General features: G+C 39.3%; 1 protein-coding gene across 2 annotated transcripts in view; it reads left to right on the top strand.

The window, feature by feature from the left end:
• LOC127626834 (attractin-like protein 1) overlaps nucleotides 1–20,029 on the top strand; it is a 139,414-nt gene that overhangs the window by 18,531 nt on the left and 100,854 nt on the right. The window contains exons 4-17 of one of the 2 annotated variants that reach the window (XM_052102911.1): nucleotides 1,182–1,310; nucleotides 1,591–1,799; nucleotides 2,989–3,163; nucleotides 3,493–3,580; nucleotides 3,943–4,198; nucleotides 7,322–7,505; nucleotides 7,638–7,792; nucleotides 7,896–7,980; nucleotides 9,617–9,828; nucleotides 11,200–11,312; nucleotides 11,443–11,575; nucleotides 12,816–13,003; nucleotides 13,723–13,936; nucleotides 16,229–16,417. In XM_052102911.1, the coding sequence (XP_051958871.1) occupies nucleotides 1,182–1,310; nucleotides 1,591–1,799; nucleotides 2,989–3,163; nucleotides 3,493–3,580; nucleotides 3,943–4,198; nucleotides 7,322–7,505; nucleotides 7,638–7,792; nucleotides 7,896–7,980; nucleotides 9,617–9,828; nucleotides 11,200–11,312; nucleotides 11,443–11,575; nucleotides 12,816–13,003; nucleotides 13,723–13,936; nucleotides 16,229–16,417 (2,330 nt within the window). Of the gene's footprint in view, nucleotides 1–1,181; nucleotides 1,311–1,590; nucleotides 1,800–2,988; nucleotides 3,164–3,492; nucleotides 3,581–3,942; nucleotides 4,199–7,321; nucleotides 7,506–7,637; nucleotides 7,793–7,895; nucleotides 7,981–9,616; nucleotides 9,829–11,193; nucleotides 11,313–11,442; nucleotides 11,576–12,815; nucleotides 13,004–13,722; nucleotides 13,937–16,228; nucleotides 16,418–20,029 lie in introns of both variants that reach the window. The other variant, XM_052102910.1, reaches the window with a different exon arrangement.

The raw sequence follows: 20,029 nt of genomic DNA, 5'->3' as shown, positions 1-20,029 counted from the left end.
AGTCATGCACCTAGGTTGAGGTCAATATAGACCACACAATACACAAAACAGGTAGCGATCGATGAGATCAGAAAGTACATAGCAGTTAAATGCCAGCTAATTAAAGTTATCTATGTGAGATGGTCATGTGAGATGGTCAATGACACACAGCAGCTGCAAAAAGATCAAATATTTTTATCTTGCGCGGTGTGTGCCGTAATCATTCATGCAAGACAAAGCTGCCGATGTCTCGTGAACGAGCTTGACAAGTGCTGCAACCTGGATCCAATCAGCCGCCTGTCACCTTTCTCCCATTGAAAATACGGAACCTTGGCCTTTTGTAAAGTTTTTATAATGACAGGAAAGGAGAGGATTCACACTGAAAGAAAGATTTAAACATGAAATGACTGTGTAAAGATGATGCAAAACCTGTCAAATGCTTTTCAGCACCAAAGAAAATGAAAAGTGGCCTATCAAACAAAAACATAGACTATTCCCATCTTTATTACACTATGAAAAAATGTTTTGACTGTTCCTCAGAGATCAGACATAGTTATGAAACTTTACCTGCACTGAAGTTGATGCAGTAAATAATTTTTTATTATCATTACACCACACTTTCCTTTGGTGCTCGAGCTTTCCCATGAGCGTGATCTCTAAAGCAGTCACGGGACAACGCCTATAGTGGAACATGTGACTTGATTTAGATGTGTGAATAAAGATTTCTGCCACAGCTATTATTTTTTACATGCAATAATCATTTCATTTAAATCTCTAAAGGTACAAATGTTTTTGGGGAATTTCAAATAACTCATGTAAAATCTTCTTGAATTAAAAATCTACAGGGGCATGTTTCTCCTCAGTCTGAAGAGACATATCAATGCTTAATGTGTTTTCAAAAATAATGTTATGCATTTTAATTATTATTTAATTATAACTATTTCTAAATATAATCGTTTTATATTAAGGAATTGTTATTTGAGGGCCTTTGTCAGCAAATATTTATAAATGTGATCATATAATTAATTAATAAAGAATTTCCTGTCCTGACATCAACACAGGATAGAAAACTGCTCGTCAAGCAATTTCATGAGGTCTTAAAGGGAAATTTAACTTTAATACATGACCAATGGAATTAGCTACTACCTTAGGAGAGAACAAGGGATTATTTCTTAACCAGTTTTTCTTTAACTGTCCCACAGTGGTCTCATTGTCCCCGAAGTGAAAGGTAATGAGACGGTCCCTGAAGTGGAGACCAACTCAGGCTACGCACTCCTGCACTTTTTTAGCGACGCTGCCTACAACCTGACGGGATTTGAAATATTCTACTCGTGAGTAACCGATCACAGTGGGATGCACAAAGTAATGACATTCGGCACTATCTAAATTAAAAAGACCCTGCTGATTCGGCTAGGTGCTAAGAATGCATTTAATCACACCGGGGTCTTAATTTTATCCCCTCTGGGTATGTTTCATTCTCAATTTAACCACAGGCTTAGTCCTGTTCATTATACCCTTCCCCATTGCAGGACCCATTTTAGAACTCTCTGTAAGAAGTTCCCCTTCTTGTTTACTTTAAGTGACCTTCTTTCTTCATCTCTCCCTCAACAGGATCAACTCATGTCCAAATAACTGCTCGGGCCACGGGAAGTGCACATCGGGAAACTCAATAGCGAGCCGTGTGTATTGTGAGTGCGATAAGTACTGGAAGGGCGAGGCCTGCGACATACCGTACTGCAGAAACAACTGTGGCAGCCCTGATCATGGTTACTGCGACCTCACAGGGGAAAAGCTGTGTGTGTGCAATGACAGCTGGCAAGGTACTATACTCTTTCTTCTTCTCTCTCATTGCCTCCCTACTGTTTCCTCCCCTCCCCCATATTCGATTTAATTTCTTTAAGAATCTGAACGATGCTTTGAGAATCTGAAAGCTTTCCCATTTGGTGTTCCCGACTGAACGTTGTGCCTCACGCAGTTTGATTTTGTTGTATTTATTGTCTCCCCCTAGTGTTGATTTTGTAGCGGTGCAAATGTCAATTCTTCATTCCTGCAGCATTCTTATCAAGTTCTTGTCACTGTCACACAGTGTCAAATGCACAATTAAGCCTGATGGAAGCTTGACACCAGGCCATCTTAAAGTTGATGTAATGACTTGAGCCTCTCTGGCCAACTTCTTATTAAGCCCCGCGAGAGGAGATGCTGGAAATGGCGAGTCAGAAATGGTGTGAATGGTTACGTTAATGACCATGAGGAGTAGATAAGAAGCTGTCACACATGCTCTATAAAGTAAAAAGCATGCAGAGATTTTAGGGCTTATTTATAGCTGGTATTAACGTCTGTCTTGAGCGATTCGATCATAAATGGAAATCACTAAATTAGTGTAATGAGTTTTGTGATCTGATCAATTGCTGGCTACATTATATTTGTACTATGAATGCTAATGCATCCTGATGCATCCCGGGTTACATAAAAGAACAGCCTACCTGCATAAAATAAAATTATTGTGCTACAAAAAGGGTTTTAAACTGCCCTGGCTGGTGTGCTTTAAAAGAAAAAGCCATATATATATATATATATATATATATATATATATATATATAAAAAGAAATTGATGAATTGTTTAGGCCAATATGCACAAAACACCAAATAGCAGCAAAATGGATCATGTGAAGAATGTATATCCAAGTTCAGTTAGTAAGAATAAGAATAGCATTGAGCATTCCATTCTAAATGTAATGTTCATTTAAATATATTTAGGAGTAACAGTGTGCAAACTTTTTCATACATAATGAACACTGATGCAGTAAGTGCTGTTTGTAATCAAAGACCCTTCCCTTTGTTCAAATTTGATCACAGCTGTTGAGAAGAGTTACATCTGAGACTCATGGTAATACTAGGTGTCAATGACATTCAACTTGTATTTGAATCACCAAAGACTGATGTTACCATTTTGAAAACTGGGCCCTCGATTAATATACTTGTGACTTATCTCTCCTCTCTATCTCTCAGGTCCAGACTGCTCGTTAACAGTCCCCTCCACAGAGTCTTACTGGATCATGCCTACAGTGAAACCTTTTGGAGCATCACTTGGTAGAGCATCCCATAAGGCAGTGGTACAAGAAAAGGTCATGTGGGTTGTCGGTGGCTACACATTTAACTACAGCAACTTTCAGATGGTTCTAAAGTAAGCGATAAGCCTTATCTTACATTCAGATTGCTGTTCTGAAGTATTATCATCAGGTTCATCAAATGCACATTAGCACGTGTGCTTCCATTATGCAAGTGAGAGGATCATTAAGGCATTTATCCAAAAATAACAACATAAACGCAAATTATAATAACACATTTGTGCAAGCCTGTGCCTGTGTTGGAATTTAGTAATCTGACATCTTGAGGGTAGAAGCCATTGTCGAGCCTGAACAAGGATCTCTTTGTATGTGATGTTTGTGCATTATTGTATATTATGTACACTGCGACATTAGACTGTACATCTATTTCTTTTTTTGTATGCAGTTATAATCTTGAAAGTGGCATCTGGAACACTGTACCCATCAGTAGCGGACCCCTGCCGAGATACGGCCACTCCTTGGCAATATATCGGGTAACATTAGTGTTGAAATGTTTCACAAAAATTTTAGCAACAATACAGTTTTGTCTTAAAGCTAAATAGCTGTAATCAGTGTCAGGATGAGTGAATAAGGCTATTTAGCTGATTACATGTTCTAGCCTTTGGACTGGGTATACAATCTGATACAGATCTGCTTTGCTTATCCTAGCAAAGCCAATAATATCCTACAGTAACCCTTATTCTTCTCTGCTATTCTGCCATTATTCCAAAACACAGTGAACCATCCCAACACTTGTGATATTTAAAATGTTGAAATAAAAATGGAAATGATAGAATGTTGACTAATAATTAAATAGAAAGATTAAAATGTTCATAAATCTTTTATTTTCTTTCAGGATGAAATCTATATGTTTGGAGGCAAGTTGGAGATGGGTTTCAGTAATGTAACAGATGAGCTGTGGGTCTTCAACATACCCAGAATGACGTGGTCACAGAAGTCTCCAAGTGTTCCAGCTCATGGGCAGATCTACGCTGTTGAGGGCCACTCGGCCCACATAGCAGAGATGGATAATGGGGATGTGGTTATGGTGGTCATCTTCGGCTACTCCTCCATCTACAGCTACATCAGCAATGTCCAGGAGTACTACATGCGTGAGTGACTGACCCAGTACTGCCATAATATATATAATATATATATATATATATATATATATATATATATATATATATATATATATATATATATATATACACAGTCTTAAAATTAGGATTGAAGGGTTTAGTGTTCTGCAAGTACCTTAGAAATAATGACTTCTGAATTTGCTTGTTATTTGAAAATGATCCTCATGATTTTAAATAGCATAAAGATTAAGATCCTGCATTAAGTGTGGATCTGCAAGGATTGATTTGATTGTTTTTACTCCAGAGTGCCTGTAGATGGAGCTGTGGTTGTTTGCAAGAAGCATTATGCAATTTATGTATCTGGCTGGGGTTTTCAGATAATCAGATAAATCAAAGTATAATCTTCATGTTCTCAAGTGATCTTTAATGTGTTGTGAACTCTTGCCCAAAGCTTGATTCTGTTGGAATTAGTTAATTCGCTCTTACTCTTACTTTAACACACTTGATCAGTGTGGAATACTCGCAGATCTTTCTTAAAGGCTTTTTGTTTTAAGAAAACGTAGCTTTGGGGGCCTGGGTAGCTCAGCAAGTAAAGACGCTGACTACCACACATGGAGTTGCAAGTTCGAATCCAGGGCATGCTGAGTGACTCTAGTCAGGCTTCCTAAGCATCCAATTGGCCCAGTTGCTCACGTTGGGTTAACCTCCTTGTGGTCGCTATAATGTGGTGCTCTCTCTCGGTGGGGTGCGTGGTGAGTTGTGCATGGATGCCGTGGAGAATGGCATGAGCCTCCACACCCGCTAGGTCTCTGTGGTAATGTGCTCAACAAGCCACATGATAAAATGTACGGATTGACTGTCTCAGACAAGGTCAACTGAGATTCGTCATCCGCCACCCGGATTAAGGCGAGTCACTACGCCACCATGTGTAACTAAAGTGCACTGGGAATTGGGCATGCCAAAATTGGGGAGAAAATACATAAAGAATTTTGTATGTATGTGTATGTATGTATGTATATATATATACAGTGAGGAAAATAAGTATTTGAACACCCTGCTATTTTGCAAGTTCTCCCACTTAGAAATCATGGAGGGGTCTGAAATTGTCATCGTAGGTGCATATCCACTGTGAGAGACATAATCTAAAAAAAAAAACCAGAAATCACAATGTATGATTTTTTAACTATTTATTTGTATGATACAGCTGCAAGTAAGTATTTGAACACCTGAGAAAATCAATGTTAATATTTGGTACAGTAGCCTTTGTTTGCAATTACAGAGGTCAAATGTTTCCTGTAGTTTTTCACCAGGTTTGCACACACTGCAAGAGGGATTTTGGCCCACTCCTCCATCCAGATCTTCTCTAGATCAGTCAGGTTTCTGGGCTGTCGCTGAGAAACACGGAGTTTGAGCTCCCTCCAAAGATTCTCTATTGGGTTTAGGTCTGGAGACTGGCTAGGCCACGCCAGAACCTTGATATGCTTCTTACAGAGCCACTCCTTGGTTATCCTGGCTGTGTGCTTCGGGTCATTGTCATGTTGGAAGACCCAGCCTCGACCCATCTTCAATGCTCTAACTGAGGGAAGGAGGTTGTTCCCCAAAATCTCGCAATACATGGCCCCGGTCATCCTCTCCTTAATACAGTGCAGTCAGCCCTGTCCCATGTGCAGAAAAACACCCCCAAAGCATGATGCTACCACCCCCATGCTTCACAGTAGGGATGGTGTTCTTGGGATGGTACTCATCATTCTTCTTCCTCCAAACACGGTTAGTGGAATTATGACCAAAAAGTTCTATTTTGGTCTCATCTGACCACATGACTTTCTCCCATGACTCCTCTGGATCATCCAAATGGTCATTGGCAAACTTAAGACGGGCCTTGACATGTGCTGGTTTAAGCAGGGGAACCTTCCGTGCCATGCATGATTTCAAACCATGACGTCTTAGTGTATTACCAACAGTAACCTTGGAAACGGTGGTCCCAGCTCTTTTCAGGTCATTGACCAGCTCCTCCCGTGTAGTTCTGGGCTGATTTCTCACCTTTCTTAGGATCATTGAGACCCCACGAGGTGAGATCTTGCATGGAGCCCCAGTCCGAGGGAGATTGACAGTCATGTTTAGCTTCTTCCATTTTCTAATGATTGCTCCAACAGTGGACCTTTTTTCACCAAGCTGCTTGGCAATTTCCACGTAGCCCTTTCCAGCCTTGTGGGGGTGTACAATTTTGTCTCTAGTGTCTTTGGACAGCTCTTTGGTCTTGGCCATGTTAGTAGTTGGATTCTTACTGATTTTATGGGGTGGACAGGTGTCTTTATGCAGCTAACGACCTCAAACAGGTGCATCTAATTTAGTATAATAAATGGAGTGGAGGTGGACATTTTAAAGGCAGACTAACAGGTCTTTGAGGGTCAGAATTCTAGCTGATAGACAGGTGTTCAAATACTTATTTGCAGCTGTATCATACAAATAAATAGTTAAAAAATCATACATTGTGATTTCTGGATTTTTTTTTTTTAGATTATGTCTCACAGTGGACATGCACCTACGATGACAATATCAGACCCCTCCATGATTTCCAAGTGGGAGAACTTGCAAAATAGCAGGGTGTTCAAATACTTATTTTCCTCACTGTATATATATATATATATACATACATACATACATATAATAAGAAAATGTAGCTTTATATATTTATTTAATCTCAGCAAATATTACTTAAAGGGATAGTTCACCCAAAAATATGTTCTATCATCATTTACTCTCCCTTATTCCATCCCAGATGTGTATGACTTCCTTTCTTCTGCAGAACACAGACAAAGATTTTTAAAAGAATATCTCCGCTCTGTTGGTCCTTAAAATGCAAGTGAATGGTGACCAGACATTTTGAAGCTCCAATTATCAATAGTATTTATGTGATTTCTTTTTTGAGCTTCAAAGATGTGGTCACCATTCACTTGCATTGTAACTGCCGAACACAAAAGAAGATATTTAGAAGAATGTTTCCTCTCTGTTGGTAAAGGAGAGAAAGTCATACACATCTGGAATTGCATGAGGGTGAGTAAATAATGAGAAAATTTTCATTTTTGGGTGAACTATCCCTTTAATTACTGTGATTTAAAAAAAAAAAAAAATTTGTGTTAATTCTGTACACAGGAACAAACACATGGCTGGTGCCAGATACCAAAGGAGCGATCGCTCAGGGTGGGTACGGCCACAGCAGTGTGTTCGACAGCGGCAGCAAAAGTGTGTATGTCCACGGGGGCTATAAATCTCTCCCTGCAAACAAATACGGCCTTGTGGATGATTTATACCGCTATGAGGTTCAGACCCGCACCTGGTAAGAGCACACAGAGACACATACACAATCGAGCATAATTAGGTTGTAATGATGTTATATGCATATTTAAAGGGTGTAGTGTACTTGGTTTCAGTTTTGTGCCATTTTGATGTCAATTGTTGTGTGTTGTAGGACGATTCTGAGGGAGAGCGGTTACCCACGTTACTTGCACTCATCTGTGCTGTTAGGAGGAACTCTGCTCATCTTTGGAGGAAATACCCATAATGACACGTCTCTTAGCAATGGAGCCAAGTGCTTCTCTGCTGACTTCATTGCCTATGACATTGGTTTGTGTTGGCCCCTTACTACATCTTTAACATACAGTTAGGTGTCATTGTTAGTGGCCCATTAAAGGATTATTTAAAAGTAAATATGTTTCTTGTCTTGCAGCGTGTGATGAGTGGAAGGTCCTCCCTAAACCTAATTTGCACAGAGATGTCAACCGCTTTGGGCATACTGCAGTCACCAGTAACGGGTAAGAACTCTTTGAAATATGCATAAACAAAAAAAATGTCAGCACTTACTTGCACTAATGATTAGTGTTGGGTGTAATCCAATTACAAAATAATTAGTTACTGTAATCTAATTACTTTTTAAAATTACATTTTAAATCTTGTAGATTACAGTTACTGACTTCAATTACTTGAATTACCTTTAAGTACATTATAGGGTTAGGCTAATATATTATCTATGTAGAACAGTGTTTCCCAACCTTTTTTCTGCCACGGCACACTTTTTACGATTAAAAAAATCCTATGGCACACCACTATCCCACATAACCATCGTCGATTAGTTTTTTTTCTTTTTCAAGAACTTGTCCATGTCTGTCTTAGTAGCATGTTTACTTGTAATGTTTGAAATTTGGCTATGCAAAAAAAAAAAGTGAGGTCACAGGTGACAAGAGTGCTAATTATAAATAATTTGATTTATGTATTTATTAACCGTATTTTCCGGAAATAAAGTCGCACCTGACTACAAGTTGCACTGGGTCAAAATTTCGTAGTTGAGAGAAAAAAAACACAACAATATAAGTCGCATCTCTGTATAAATCACACTGACAGAGGTTTGATACTGCAGGCATTAGGACCCGGGAGTACCCGCCAGACTTCCCTTCAGCAGTTCAGATGTCAAACACGCTGTCTGAATATTAAAGTAATCTACACATTGTTTCACGGTGTTTTGGGCTTGTTTTAAATGGGAGAATTTGCTTTTAGTAATCGTGTGTAACCATTTCTCATATTCGGTAACTCTATGCTATGCCAAATAAACAGCTTTTAGTCTGTGAGTAAAACAATATACACCTGTTGTATTCTATTCATTCATTAACGTTAGCGACTGTGGATATTTCAGATATTTGCAACCCTTTTTGCAATGTATTAATTATTTGTTTCACTGACTGAATGTTTTTACTACAAGTGTGATGAAATGTCATTTTGTGGGCATGTGAGTAGTTGCGTTTCTGTGTCAATATCTGTTCATCAAGCACTTCGAAACAGCGATACATGCTTTTATCACCTCTAGACTGGACTATTGTAATTCCCTATATTTGGGAATAAACAATTCTTCCATATCTAGATTACAGATGATTCAAAATGCAGCTGCGAGACATTTAATGGGTGTACGTAAACGTGAGCATATTACTCCTGTATTAGTGGCTTTACGCTGGCTTCATGTCCGTTCTAGAATTGATTTTAAAGTGCTATTGCTTGTATTAAAATTCTTAAATGGCCTTGCGCTGGCCTACCTCTCCGACCTTTTGTGTGAACACCGTCCTGGAAGAGCTCTTAGGTCCGCCAACCAGAGTTTATTAACTGTTCCTAAGCCGAAGCTAAAATCTAGGGGTGATCGAGCGTTCGCCATAGCCGCACCTAAACATTGGGTTTTATTGTATTTAAAAAGTTCTTGTGAACACATTGTACAGCAAATTGGTCAACTGTTGTTGTTTTTGAATTGTGCTATATAAATAAAATTGAATTGAATGGTAATCTCAGTCACTATTGACTTTCATTGCATCATTTGTTCATACAGTGAAAGTGAGTAAACGCTGAAAGAATTTTCATTCTTAGGTGAACAATCCCTTTAACTATTTTCATGTTCTCTTTTCTGTCTAGGTCTATGTATGTGTTTGGTGGTTTTTTCAGCTTGCTTCTGAATGACGTGCTCATCTACAGGCCACCCAACTGTGAGGCCTTCGTGAGGCAGGAGCGCTGCGAGGCTGCAGGCCCTGGCGTGCGCTGTGTTTGGAAAGGGACCCGTTGCATCTCCTGGGAGCTCAGCTTCACTAACAGCTCTACACCTGCTCCATTCTGCCCTGCCAAAGCTGGTAGGTGATTGGAGGCTCACAGACTCCCCTGCCACACACAGCTGCAATGTTTTCCACCATGCCCAAGCTGGGAAATCAGTCTGGCTTGTGTGTGCTGATCTGAGCCCTCGGGTGTGTCTGCCACATTGTGCACAGGATGTTTTAATGAGAGAGTAATGAAGGGGCACAGGCTGTCTAAAGCAGACACAGAGGAGAGTTTCCCACAGCCCTCTGCTTCTCTGCAGGACTGCCAGCTGTGTTTGATATTTTGCCACATGTCAGAACACAACCAATCACACTAAACTAGCCACAATTTAGTCTGTGTTTGTTTGTATGAGTGTGTGCGGGACCTCCAACCCATGCAATATCTGTCCTCATTTGTTTGACTTGAAATTCAAACCTGAGGTCTAAGAGGTGCAGGCTGGGATAATGCATTTCAATGCTGGCCCTTTTTGTTGTGTGTCTGGTGTTTCTTGAGGAATATTCTGTTTGAATTGTTTCTGTCCCCCAACCACTCTTTAAATGATTAGTTTACTCAAAATTAAAATTTGGCCATCATTTACTCACACTTATGTCATTCCAAACTTTTATAACTTTGTCTTCCATGGAACACAAAAGTAGTAATTTTGAAGAATGTTGACACAACATTTGTATTTTTGTTTTTTAAAGTGAATCCTCAGTCCCTAACATTCTGCCTGATATCTCCTTTTCTGTTCCATTAAATAATTGATGTGCCTTTAGCGTCACTAAATGGAATTGCAAAAATAATTACATGAATAATAAATGATAATGAATAATGTTATAAAATGGGTATCCCAAATTCATGGCATTGGTTGAGCCAGTGTTGCTATGATGGGCTGGTCGGAATAATCAAATAAACAGCAATGATTTGATAGTGCTAAAGCGTTTACATTTTTCTAAAGAAACAATCTAAAAATAGCTTGCTAATAGTTGATACAGATTCAAACTGATTCTCTGTAGATTCTGAATAGTGGTGGAGAAAACACTTGTCTGATGTGTTTGTGAGAGCTGTCTAAAGTAAGGGGATCGGTAACAATGTTTCTCTAAAGAAGGAAGGATATGAAGATACTCCTAATTATAATATAAATACTACAGTCAAAAGAGAGAAACTGTTTGAAGTTTTGTGAAAATAATTAAATGGTGAATTGAAAGTGTTTGAAGTGCTTAATATTTCTCTTCTACGTTGTTCAAAGTTCTAATATGAGAATTAATATCACATTGCTTAGATGTCTCTTTAGATTAATATATGCCTGACAGCTTTTGAATATTAATGTTTAGCAGTGTCACAATTTTTAGACTAGGTGTTTCTGCTTTTCATCTCCCCCTTACTTTTCTTGTCCTTTTTTTAATATGTCTCTCCTCAAGCCACAGTAGATGAGAGATGTTACCGCTTTTCTGACTGCACCAGTTGTACAGCCAACACAAATGGATGTCAATGGTGTGACAGCAAGAAATGCATCTCAGCTCTCAGTAACTGCACTGCTGTAAGTTAGCCTGCAGATGGCACCAGTGCTACACTCCACAGATGTATGCAATGTTTGCCATGGGCATCCTTGCATTTGTTTGTTGATGTCTCTTAATTTTACTTAGTGTGTTTTTTCCCCTCCTAACTAGACTGTGAAGAATTTCACCAAATGTCCAATCAGGAATGAGCAGATTTGCAGTAAAATGGCCAATTGCAAGAGCTGCTCCCTCAACCTGAGCTGCCAGTGGGATCCTCAACAGCAGGAATGCCACAACCTCCCTGGTAAGAAGAATTTCATCTCTTCCAAAACCTAGTGAGCTGTCCTGCAGCATGCTAACTGAAATGGAAACTAAAAAGTGACTGATCTGGAACACACTACATAGGCAGTAACTCTGCGTGCCACACAAATAGTGGCACTCGCATGAAGTGCACAGAAGACTCTCCTCACAGTTGTTTCAAATAGAGTTTGATGTTAACGTGTTGCTAATCTATAGACAGAAGCAGAAAGTACACAGCACTTACACACATATTGGGTAATATAGCAACAAAAGAGTTTAAGTTAGATTTATCATACCTATTGTAACAGCCTTTGCATTTGGAATGTGATTTTAAAGGTGCTGAAGTGATTTTTTTCATGGAAAGGTATGCAAAAATGTGTCTTATTTCCTCTCATAACACTGAAATAAGTGTTATGAGAGGGGGCTTGGCTAAATCAATGGCTCAGTCTCGTGGAAGTTAGAACGACTAAAATCACTTACAGCACCTAATGCATTAAAATTATATCTAGTCAAGCAGCTCACTAGCATTTGGAGCAGAGCTAATGTCTGGAAGATTCGAAAAGATGCCATTTCCTTCCATTTACCATCTTTTCTAAGCTTTGCAATTTATCTGAAGAGCTTACTACTCTAGTATTGTACTTACATTTTTGGTTTGATGGGGTAGGGCCCTTTTTGTCTTTTAGTGTATTTTAAATTAGTAAAAGTATTGAATTTGATTTCAGTTATTTATTTATTTTCTCCCCAATTTGGAATGCCCAATTCCCAATGCGCTCCAAGTCCTTGTGGTGTCGTAGTGACTCCGGGTGGCAGAGGACGAATCTCAGTTGCCTGAGACGTCAATCCGTGCATCTTATCAGATGGCTTGTTGAGTGCGTTACCACGGAGACGTAGTGCGTGTGGAGGCCCACGCTATTCGTCCGCAGCATTCACGCACGACTCCCCACGCGCCCCACCCAGAGCGATAACCACACATTATAGTGACCACGAGGAGGTTACCCCATGTGACTCTGCCAATTTGGTTGCTTAGGAGACTTGGCTGGAGTCACTCAGCATGCCCTGGATTCAAACTCATGACTCCAGGAGTGGTGGTCGGCATCAATACTTGCTGAGCTCTTTTTTTTAAATAATTTTAATTTGGTTAAGCGCTCTCCTGCAGTCTCTGAAGAACAGGCATCATTAGAAGAGAATAAAAAGGCTTGTCTTAAAATCTCCTGATTCATCCATCTCTCATGATCTGTCTTTAGCCCAGCTGTGTGGAGATGGTTGGAGCAATGTTGGGGAGGCCTGCCTGCAGATCAATTCCAGCAAGGAGAGCTATGACAATGCTCAGCACTACTGCAAGAACCTGGAGGGCAACATTGCTTCACTTACCACAGCCAAGCAAGTGGACTTTATTCTGGAGGAACTGCAAAAGTACCAGCAGAAGGGGAAGGTTTGTGTCTCACCTTGATAGCTATTATTTAAAGGGGTCATGACATGCCTTTTTTAAATTATTTTAATGTTCCTTGAGCTTCCCTTATAATATTAGTGAAGTTTTTTGCTCAAAAACACATGGGAAAACATGATCATTTTCAACCCTCACGATCCTCTGTCAGAGCCAGTCTGTTTTGGTGCTGCTTCTCCTTTTAGATTTGACAGTAAATGCCGGAATGTTATGATTGGCTCTCTGCTCTTTATTGACCTGCTTGTTACTGGCAATCTCACTGCTCACCGCTACTGGGCGGACTAAGGAAGTGAAAAGGTAAAATAGATGTATTGTTTTGGAGGTGGTCAGATGCAAATGTCTGTCACAGTGTGATATCACAATCGAGAAAAGAGATAGAGACGTTTTGGCAGCTTGTTTTCAACAAATGCTCTTTTTGCAGTGAAGAGAGAGTTTTGAGTGCTGAAACTTACAGTATGCTTTTATAGGACAATAACGTTTTATATGTCATAAGATCAAGGACATTTTTATTTCTCATGTCATGACCTCTTTAAAATCATTGCAAAGTGGCTTAGAAAAGGTCTAGATCCCACTTGGTTTGAAATGTTGTATATAATGCAATAAAACTCCAATTTAAGTGTGATTTAAGTGTCCAAATACTTTTTTGGGGAACCCTAACTTTGTTGATGCCCCCACTGTCCCTCTGACTCATTGCATTTGTCCTCCAGAAACTGTCCCCATGGGTGGGCCTGAGGAAGATCAACGTGTCATACTGGGGGTGGGAGGACACGTCTCCATTCACTAACACCACTCTGCAGTGGTTGCCCGATGAGCCCAATGACTCGGGCTTCTGTGCTTACCTGGAGAGAGCTCAGGTCTCTGGCCTCAAGGCCAATCCCTGCACCGCCAACACAGACGGCCTCATTTGTGAGAAACCAGTCGGTGAGTCGCTATTCCTTCTCTCTGTTGTTTTTTTTCTTCACTCTGTCTGATGCGATTTCCACACAGAAGCAGAATATGTTTGTCAGTCCTGTTTTAGAGTGCTAAATATGGTTATGTTCACACAGTTCGAATGTGAGTGATAACCACATTTTATAATTGAGTTAAACGCTCCGTTAATAGTAAAAAGAAATCATCTGATAATCAAGATTTGAGAAATTAATGAATGTCATGTAAATCATGAATAAACTCTCCGGTATTATTATAATCTGCCTTTTAAAAAAAAAAATATTTCATCACTGTCGCTGCGATAACAGACGTTAGTGATGCTACCTTGTGAATAGAAAAGGTGCTTGACTTTTGGTCATTCATTCATATATGAACAGAAACATTTGACAGTCATACTTGTTAGAATATACCCGTTTACACGTTTATCCAGTCAGAATTTATTCCTTGATACTTACAAGCAATGTGTGACAACTGTTTCACCAATTGCATGCCCGAATCAGCACTTGAATTTGAGCTCCACCCCCTCAGAATCACTTAACAGTGGAAATTAATGGGCAAATAAAGTCAGATTCATCAACCAATCAGATTGATTTATTTGTTCTTGGTGGGTGTGATCTTTAGGATATGTCCCGGTCGAGGTCTTCTAGCTGGCCTTGAGTGACGCAATCACGTTTTAAGTGATGTACGTAATTTGAAAGCGAAGAGCGCGAGATCTTGCTGATGAGTCAGTCGGCTGTCATCACTGCTGGTATTGCCGTTGAGAAAGAGATCCTTATGGATTTAAAAACATAAGATGTTTTGCATTACTGTGTGAGTGCTTAATTGATTAAACTGGAAAGGAGGACTGATTTTCACTTCAAGCAAATTGGTAAATGCTTTTTGCTTTGTTATAACAATATCAGGGGTTTTCTAAGTATAAATTAGGCTCCTTGAGCATTCAGTGTATGATCAAGTTTTGAAAAGTAGTGCTGCGTTCCATTCAACTCGGAAAGTTGGATTTTACAACTTCTTTCAGGGAGATATACAAAGTAAGTGATAATCATTCAATGTATTTATTTAATTATTTTATTTTATATTTTTCCCCTTTTTCTCCCAATTTGGAATGCCCAATTCCGAATGTGCTTTAAGTCCTCGTAGTGGCGTAGTGACACCTCTGGGAGGTGTAGGACGAATCTCAGCTGTCTCCGCGAGCGTCAACCCGCACATCTTATCACGTGGCTTGTTGAGCGCGTTACCACGGAGATATAGCAATGTGACATCACTAGGATGTTACCCCATGTGACTCTACCCCCCCTAGCAACCAGGCCAATTTGGTTTGGCTTTGGAGACCCTGCTGGAGTCACTCAGCATGCCCTGAGATTGGAACTAGCGAACTCCAGGGGTGGTAGCCAGCATCTTTACCACTGAGCTACCCAGGCCCCAACATTCACTTTTATTAAGTAATTTCGATAAATGATTTCGTTTCCACATTACATGATATTTAAGCTTGTTTATCAAGTGCCTGCAGAAACGTGTATAAAACATTATAATCTCTTTTGATAATTGTGCACCTGAAGCACAAATGCTAGCGCTGCAGCATTGTTTATCAGTTGGGTTGCTAGGAGACATCTCTAATGAGAGTCAAACCACTGCTAAACTAACGGGAGCGTTGCAGTTTTGTTTCCTTAAACGTCATCTTTCCTAATATTGGGTAATAGAATGCATTTATGGTCGGAGATATCAAGTAGGAATATCCCTCATCCAACTTGAATGGAACAGCATAACCGTGTAACCAGACGAAACAAAATGTATTGCAAGCAACATTTAAATCGCAAATATTGTTTGATTTTTCCAGGTATTATAGACCTCCTTGGTAGATTCATATGAAAAATTATGATTTTTGAATGTCTGTTTGAGAGACTTTCATTTCACAAAATAGTCATGCTGCAGTTAAAATTAGGCTTTCTAGAGCATTAAGTGTCATTTCAAGTTCTGACTTTTGTACGTGGGCATGCTTTTAAAATGTCAATTGGTATTACTAGTTAGCTGCAACATAATATATGATGCCCAAAGTCATAGGGTGTCTTCATTGTGAAACTGTGCTTTCTTAATGGCATGAATCACACTGAAGGCCTAGACATAAAATGCACGGCCCACCTCTGTAACATACATTACATTTAACAATGTACAATATGAACTTATCCTTTGTAAAATCATAGACACAAGATACATAAGCATTCCTTTTTCAGCTTGGAAACATTATAAAAGTAATCTCATTCTTATGAGGCAATTTTTTCTCCCCTCCAGTGAGCCCGAACCAAAACGCCCGCCCATGTAAGATGCCCTGCTCCCTGCGCACCACCTGTGAGAACTGCACCAGCCAGGCCATGGAGTGCATGTGGTGTGGAAGCACGAAGCGTTGTGTGGACTCCAATGCCTACGTCATTTCCTTCCCCTATGGCCAGTGCCTGGAGTGGCAGACAGGAGAATGTCTGTGTGAGTGTCTTTATTTACATATTGTAGCATCACCTTCTATGAGCATGTCCAAATGGAATCTGTTATTGGTAGATAAAATCATTATCCAATTAGCCAAAGTATTTTTTAAACAAACATGCAAGAAGTGGGAAATGTGTGCAGAACGTGAATGACATACGTTCCAGTTCTGTGTAAATCTGTGGGTGCAGATTAAATATTGTGTTCGTAAATTTAAGGTGTAAATTAATTATTGTAGTATATATATTTTTAAAGGCAATTCTGCCCTTATTAGTCAGGATAGTATTGAATGACATGAATGTAGAGAAAGAGACAGAGAGAGAGACAGAGGAATGGGATTAGGAGTAGGCTGGACCCGGGGGGGAGAGGGAAAGGGAGAAAGCGAGAGGGAAATTCATTAGAAGAGTGACGGCAAATCTGAATGATGTGAACTTTCTAAACTCCAAGGAGGACAAATGACTGAGAAGCAGACTAAGAGAAAAAGGTCAGACGAATATAAACTAAAAAAGAAGGATTATGATAAGTCGAGGGCTAGGAGCCATGTCAACATCGGCAAGGTTTTCAGTGATGGAGAGAGGTAAAAGGCTTGAAGATGGATGCAGAAGTTGCTTATTTTCTTCTTGATAGGTGGGTAACAGAACCCATATATGCTGTTGTTGTGATGTTAGATTTAGTAGCAGGAGAGTTGTGAGTGTCTTTTGGTCAGCAAACCGAACTTTTACTGTCATTCCCTTGGCAATGCGCGTGCATGAATTTGGGGGTGCAGATCTTCCAAAGGAGCACTGAAGGGTGGGGTGTGTTTGTTTTGCAGTTGAGTTCAAATAGTGTTTCTCAGGAATCACTGAGTGCACCTTTTTTATTTAATCCTGCCCTTCAGAATCTATAAGCAGATAAAACATAGTACGTATATAGTAGTGTGTTGTCTTCTTGAGCATCAATAAATGTTTGCACCTTGTGTAATAGTTGTGTAAATCCCTCAATTGTCCTAAGTGTCAAAAGCTAGATCTCTATATATACAGTATCTCACAAAAGTGAGTACACCCCTCACATTTTTGTAAATATTTGATTATGTCTTTTCATGTGACAACACTGATGAAATTACACTTTGCTACAATGTAAAGTAGTGAGGGTACAGCTTGTATAACTGTAAATTTGCTGTCCGTTCAAAATAACTCAACACACAGCCATTAATGTCTAAACCACTGGCAACAAAAGTGAGTATACCCCTAAGTGAAAATGTCCAAATTGCCCTGCAATTTACACACACACACACACACACACACACACACACACACACACACACACACACACACACACACGTTGTGTTTCCATGTTTTATGGGGACTTTCCATAGACATAATGGTTTTTATACTGTACAAACTTTATATTCTATCCCCTAAACCTAACCCTACCCCTAAACCTAACCCTCACAGAAAACTTTCTGCATTTTTACATTTTCAAAAAACATAATTTAGTATGATTTATAAGCTGTTTTCCTCATGGGGACCGACAAAATGTCCCCACAAGGTCAAAAATTTCGGGTTTTACTATCCTTATGGGGACATTTGGTCCCCACAAAGTGATAAATACACGCTCACACACACACACACACACACACACACACACACACATACATACACTGGTGGCCAAAAGTTTGGAATAATGTACAGATTTTGCTGTTTCGGAGGAAAATTGGTACTTTAATTCACCAAAATGGCATTCAACTGATCACAAATTATAGTCAGGACATTACTGATATAAAAAACAGCACCATCACTATTTAAAAAAAAGTTATTTTATATCAAATCTAGACAGGCCCCATTTCCAGCAGCCATCACTCCACCACCTTATCCTTGTGTATTCATGCTAAATTGCTAATTTGGCACAAGAAAATCACTTGCTATTATATCAAACATATACAATGCTTGAAATTGCACAAAAAGATTTCATACAAAGGTGTACACCACAGTCTTCAAAGACAAAGGACAACTGGATCTAACAAGGAAAGAAAGAGATGTGGAAGGCCCAGATCCACAACTAAACAAGAGGAAAAGTACATCAGAGTCTCTAGTTTGAGAAATAGACTCCTCACATGTCCTCAGCTAACAGCTTCATTGAATTCTACCCTCTCGGCACCAGTTTCATGTACAACAGTAAAGAGAAGACTCAAGGGTTCAGGCCTTATGGGAAGAATTGCAAAGAAAAAGGAACTTAAAAAAAAAAGAAAAGAAAAGAAAAGAAAAGGTTAGAGTGGGCAAAAAACACAGACATTGGACAACTGATAATTGGAAAAGAGTGTTATGGATCTTAACCCCATTGAGCTTTTGTGGGATCCGCTAGACTGTAAGGTGCGTGAGATGTGCCCGATAAGACAGCCACATCTATGGCAAGTGCTAAAGGAAGTGTGGGGTGAAATGTCACCTGAGTATGTGGACAAACTGACAGCTAGAATGCCAAGGATCTGCAAAGCTGTAATTGCTGCACATGGAGGATTTTTTGATGAGAAATCTTTGAGGTAGTTTAAGTTAGTTTATTTAAGTAACTTTTTTTTCCAAATTGTTATATTATTTTTTCCCATTATTAATTTTCTGACTATACATTGTGATCAGCTGAATGCCACTTTGGGGAATAAAAGTACCAATTTCTTTCCATAATCTGTACATTATACCAAACATGTGTGTGCGCGTGCGGGCGTGCGTGTGCGTAGTACTGTGCAAATATAAATTTTTAGAATCCCAAACATTTCTTATCAAATAGAATAGAACAGGGAACCCTGCAACAGATGGCATGGTCCCAACAGAGCCCCCCACTGAATATTGTGTCCGTCTGGGATTACAAGAAGAGACAGGCAAAATAGATGGAAGAATTGTGGCAAATTCTCTTAGAAGCTTGGAACATCCTGTCTGCCAATAACCATAAAAACTGTACCCAGGTGTAACTAGGAGAATGGGTGCTGTTTTGAATGCAAATGTGGTCACTGGTAAATATGAGCAAAGAATGCTTTGAAAAATATGTCTTTATTGAATTATAAGCATATTCCATTTTGTGAAGCTCAACAACTTTTTGCCGCACATCATAACTTTATTCTTTGGTCTTGCCGATTGTGATAGATGACTAAGGGAATATGGCTTGTGAGTTACATATTTATTTTATTATAGTTATACCCCTCTGTAACAAGAAGTCATGGCTGAACACTTTCATGTTCCTAGTCACCAGGTGTTCCAAATTTTTTTTTTATATGAATGGGAATATACTTCAGATATATTTTACTCATAAAAATTTCTTGGGGTGGCTATAATTGTTCCACACATATATTTGACAAAATATTTTGAATGAAAGAATAAACAATTAAGACATATTTTTCACAGCCGCCTTTGCTGATATTTATACAATATATGTATATATTTATATACTGTATATATTTATCATAACGTCCAGTTATGAACACACTGACAGATGATTCGCTGAGAAAGTGACTGATTCAAACTGCTAACCTGAGTTCCTGGGTTCACCCCCTCAGTTCTTTTTGGGTGATTCTTGAAAAAGACCCGGTTCAAAAGAGTTGTTCACGACTATCTCGTGTTGGGTGTGTTGTTGCATTTGGTGCAGTGAGCT

Source organism: Xyrauchen texanus, chromosome 33 (genome assembly GCF_025860055.1).
Source record: "Xyrauchen texanus isolate HMW12.3.18 chromosome 33, RBS_HiC_50CHRs, whole genome shotgun sequence".
Lineage (NCBI taxonomy): Eukaryota > Metazoa > Chordata > Actinopteri > Cypriniformes > Catostomidae > Xyrauchen > Xyrauchen texanus.
This window is presented reverse-complemented; position numbering and strand designations above follow the sequence as displayed.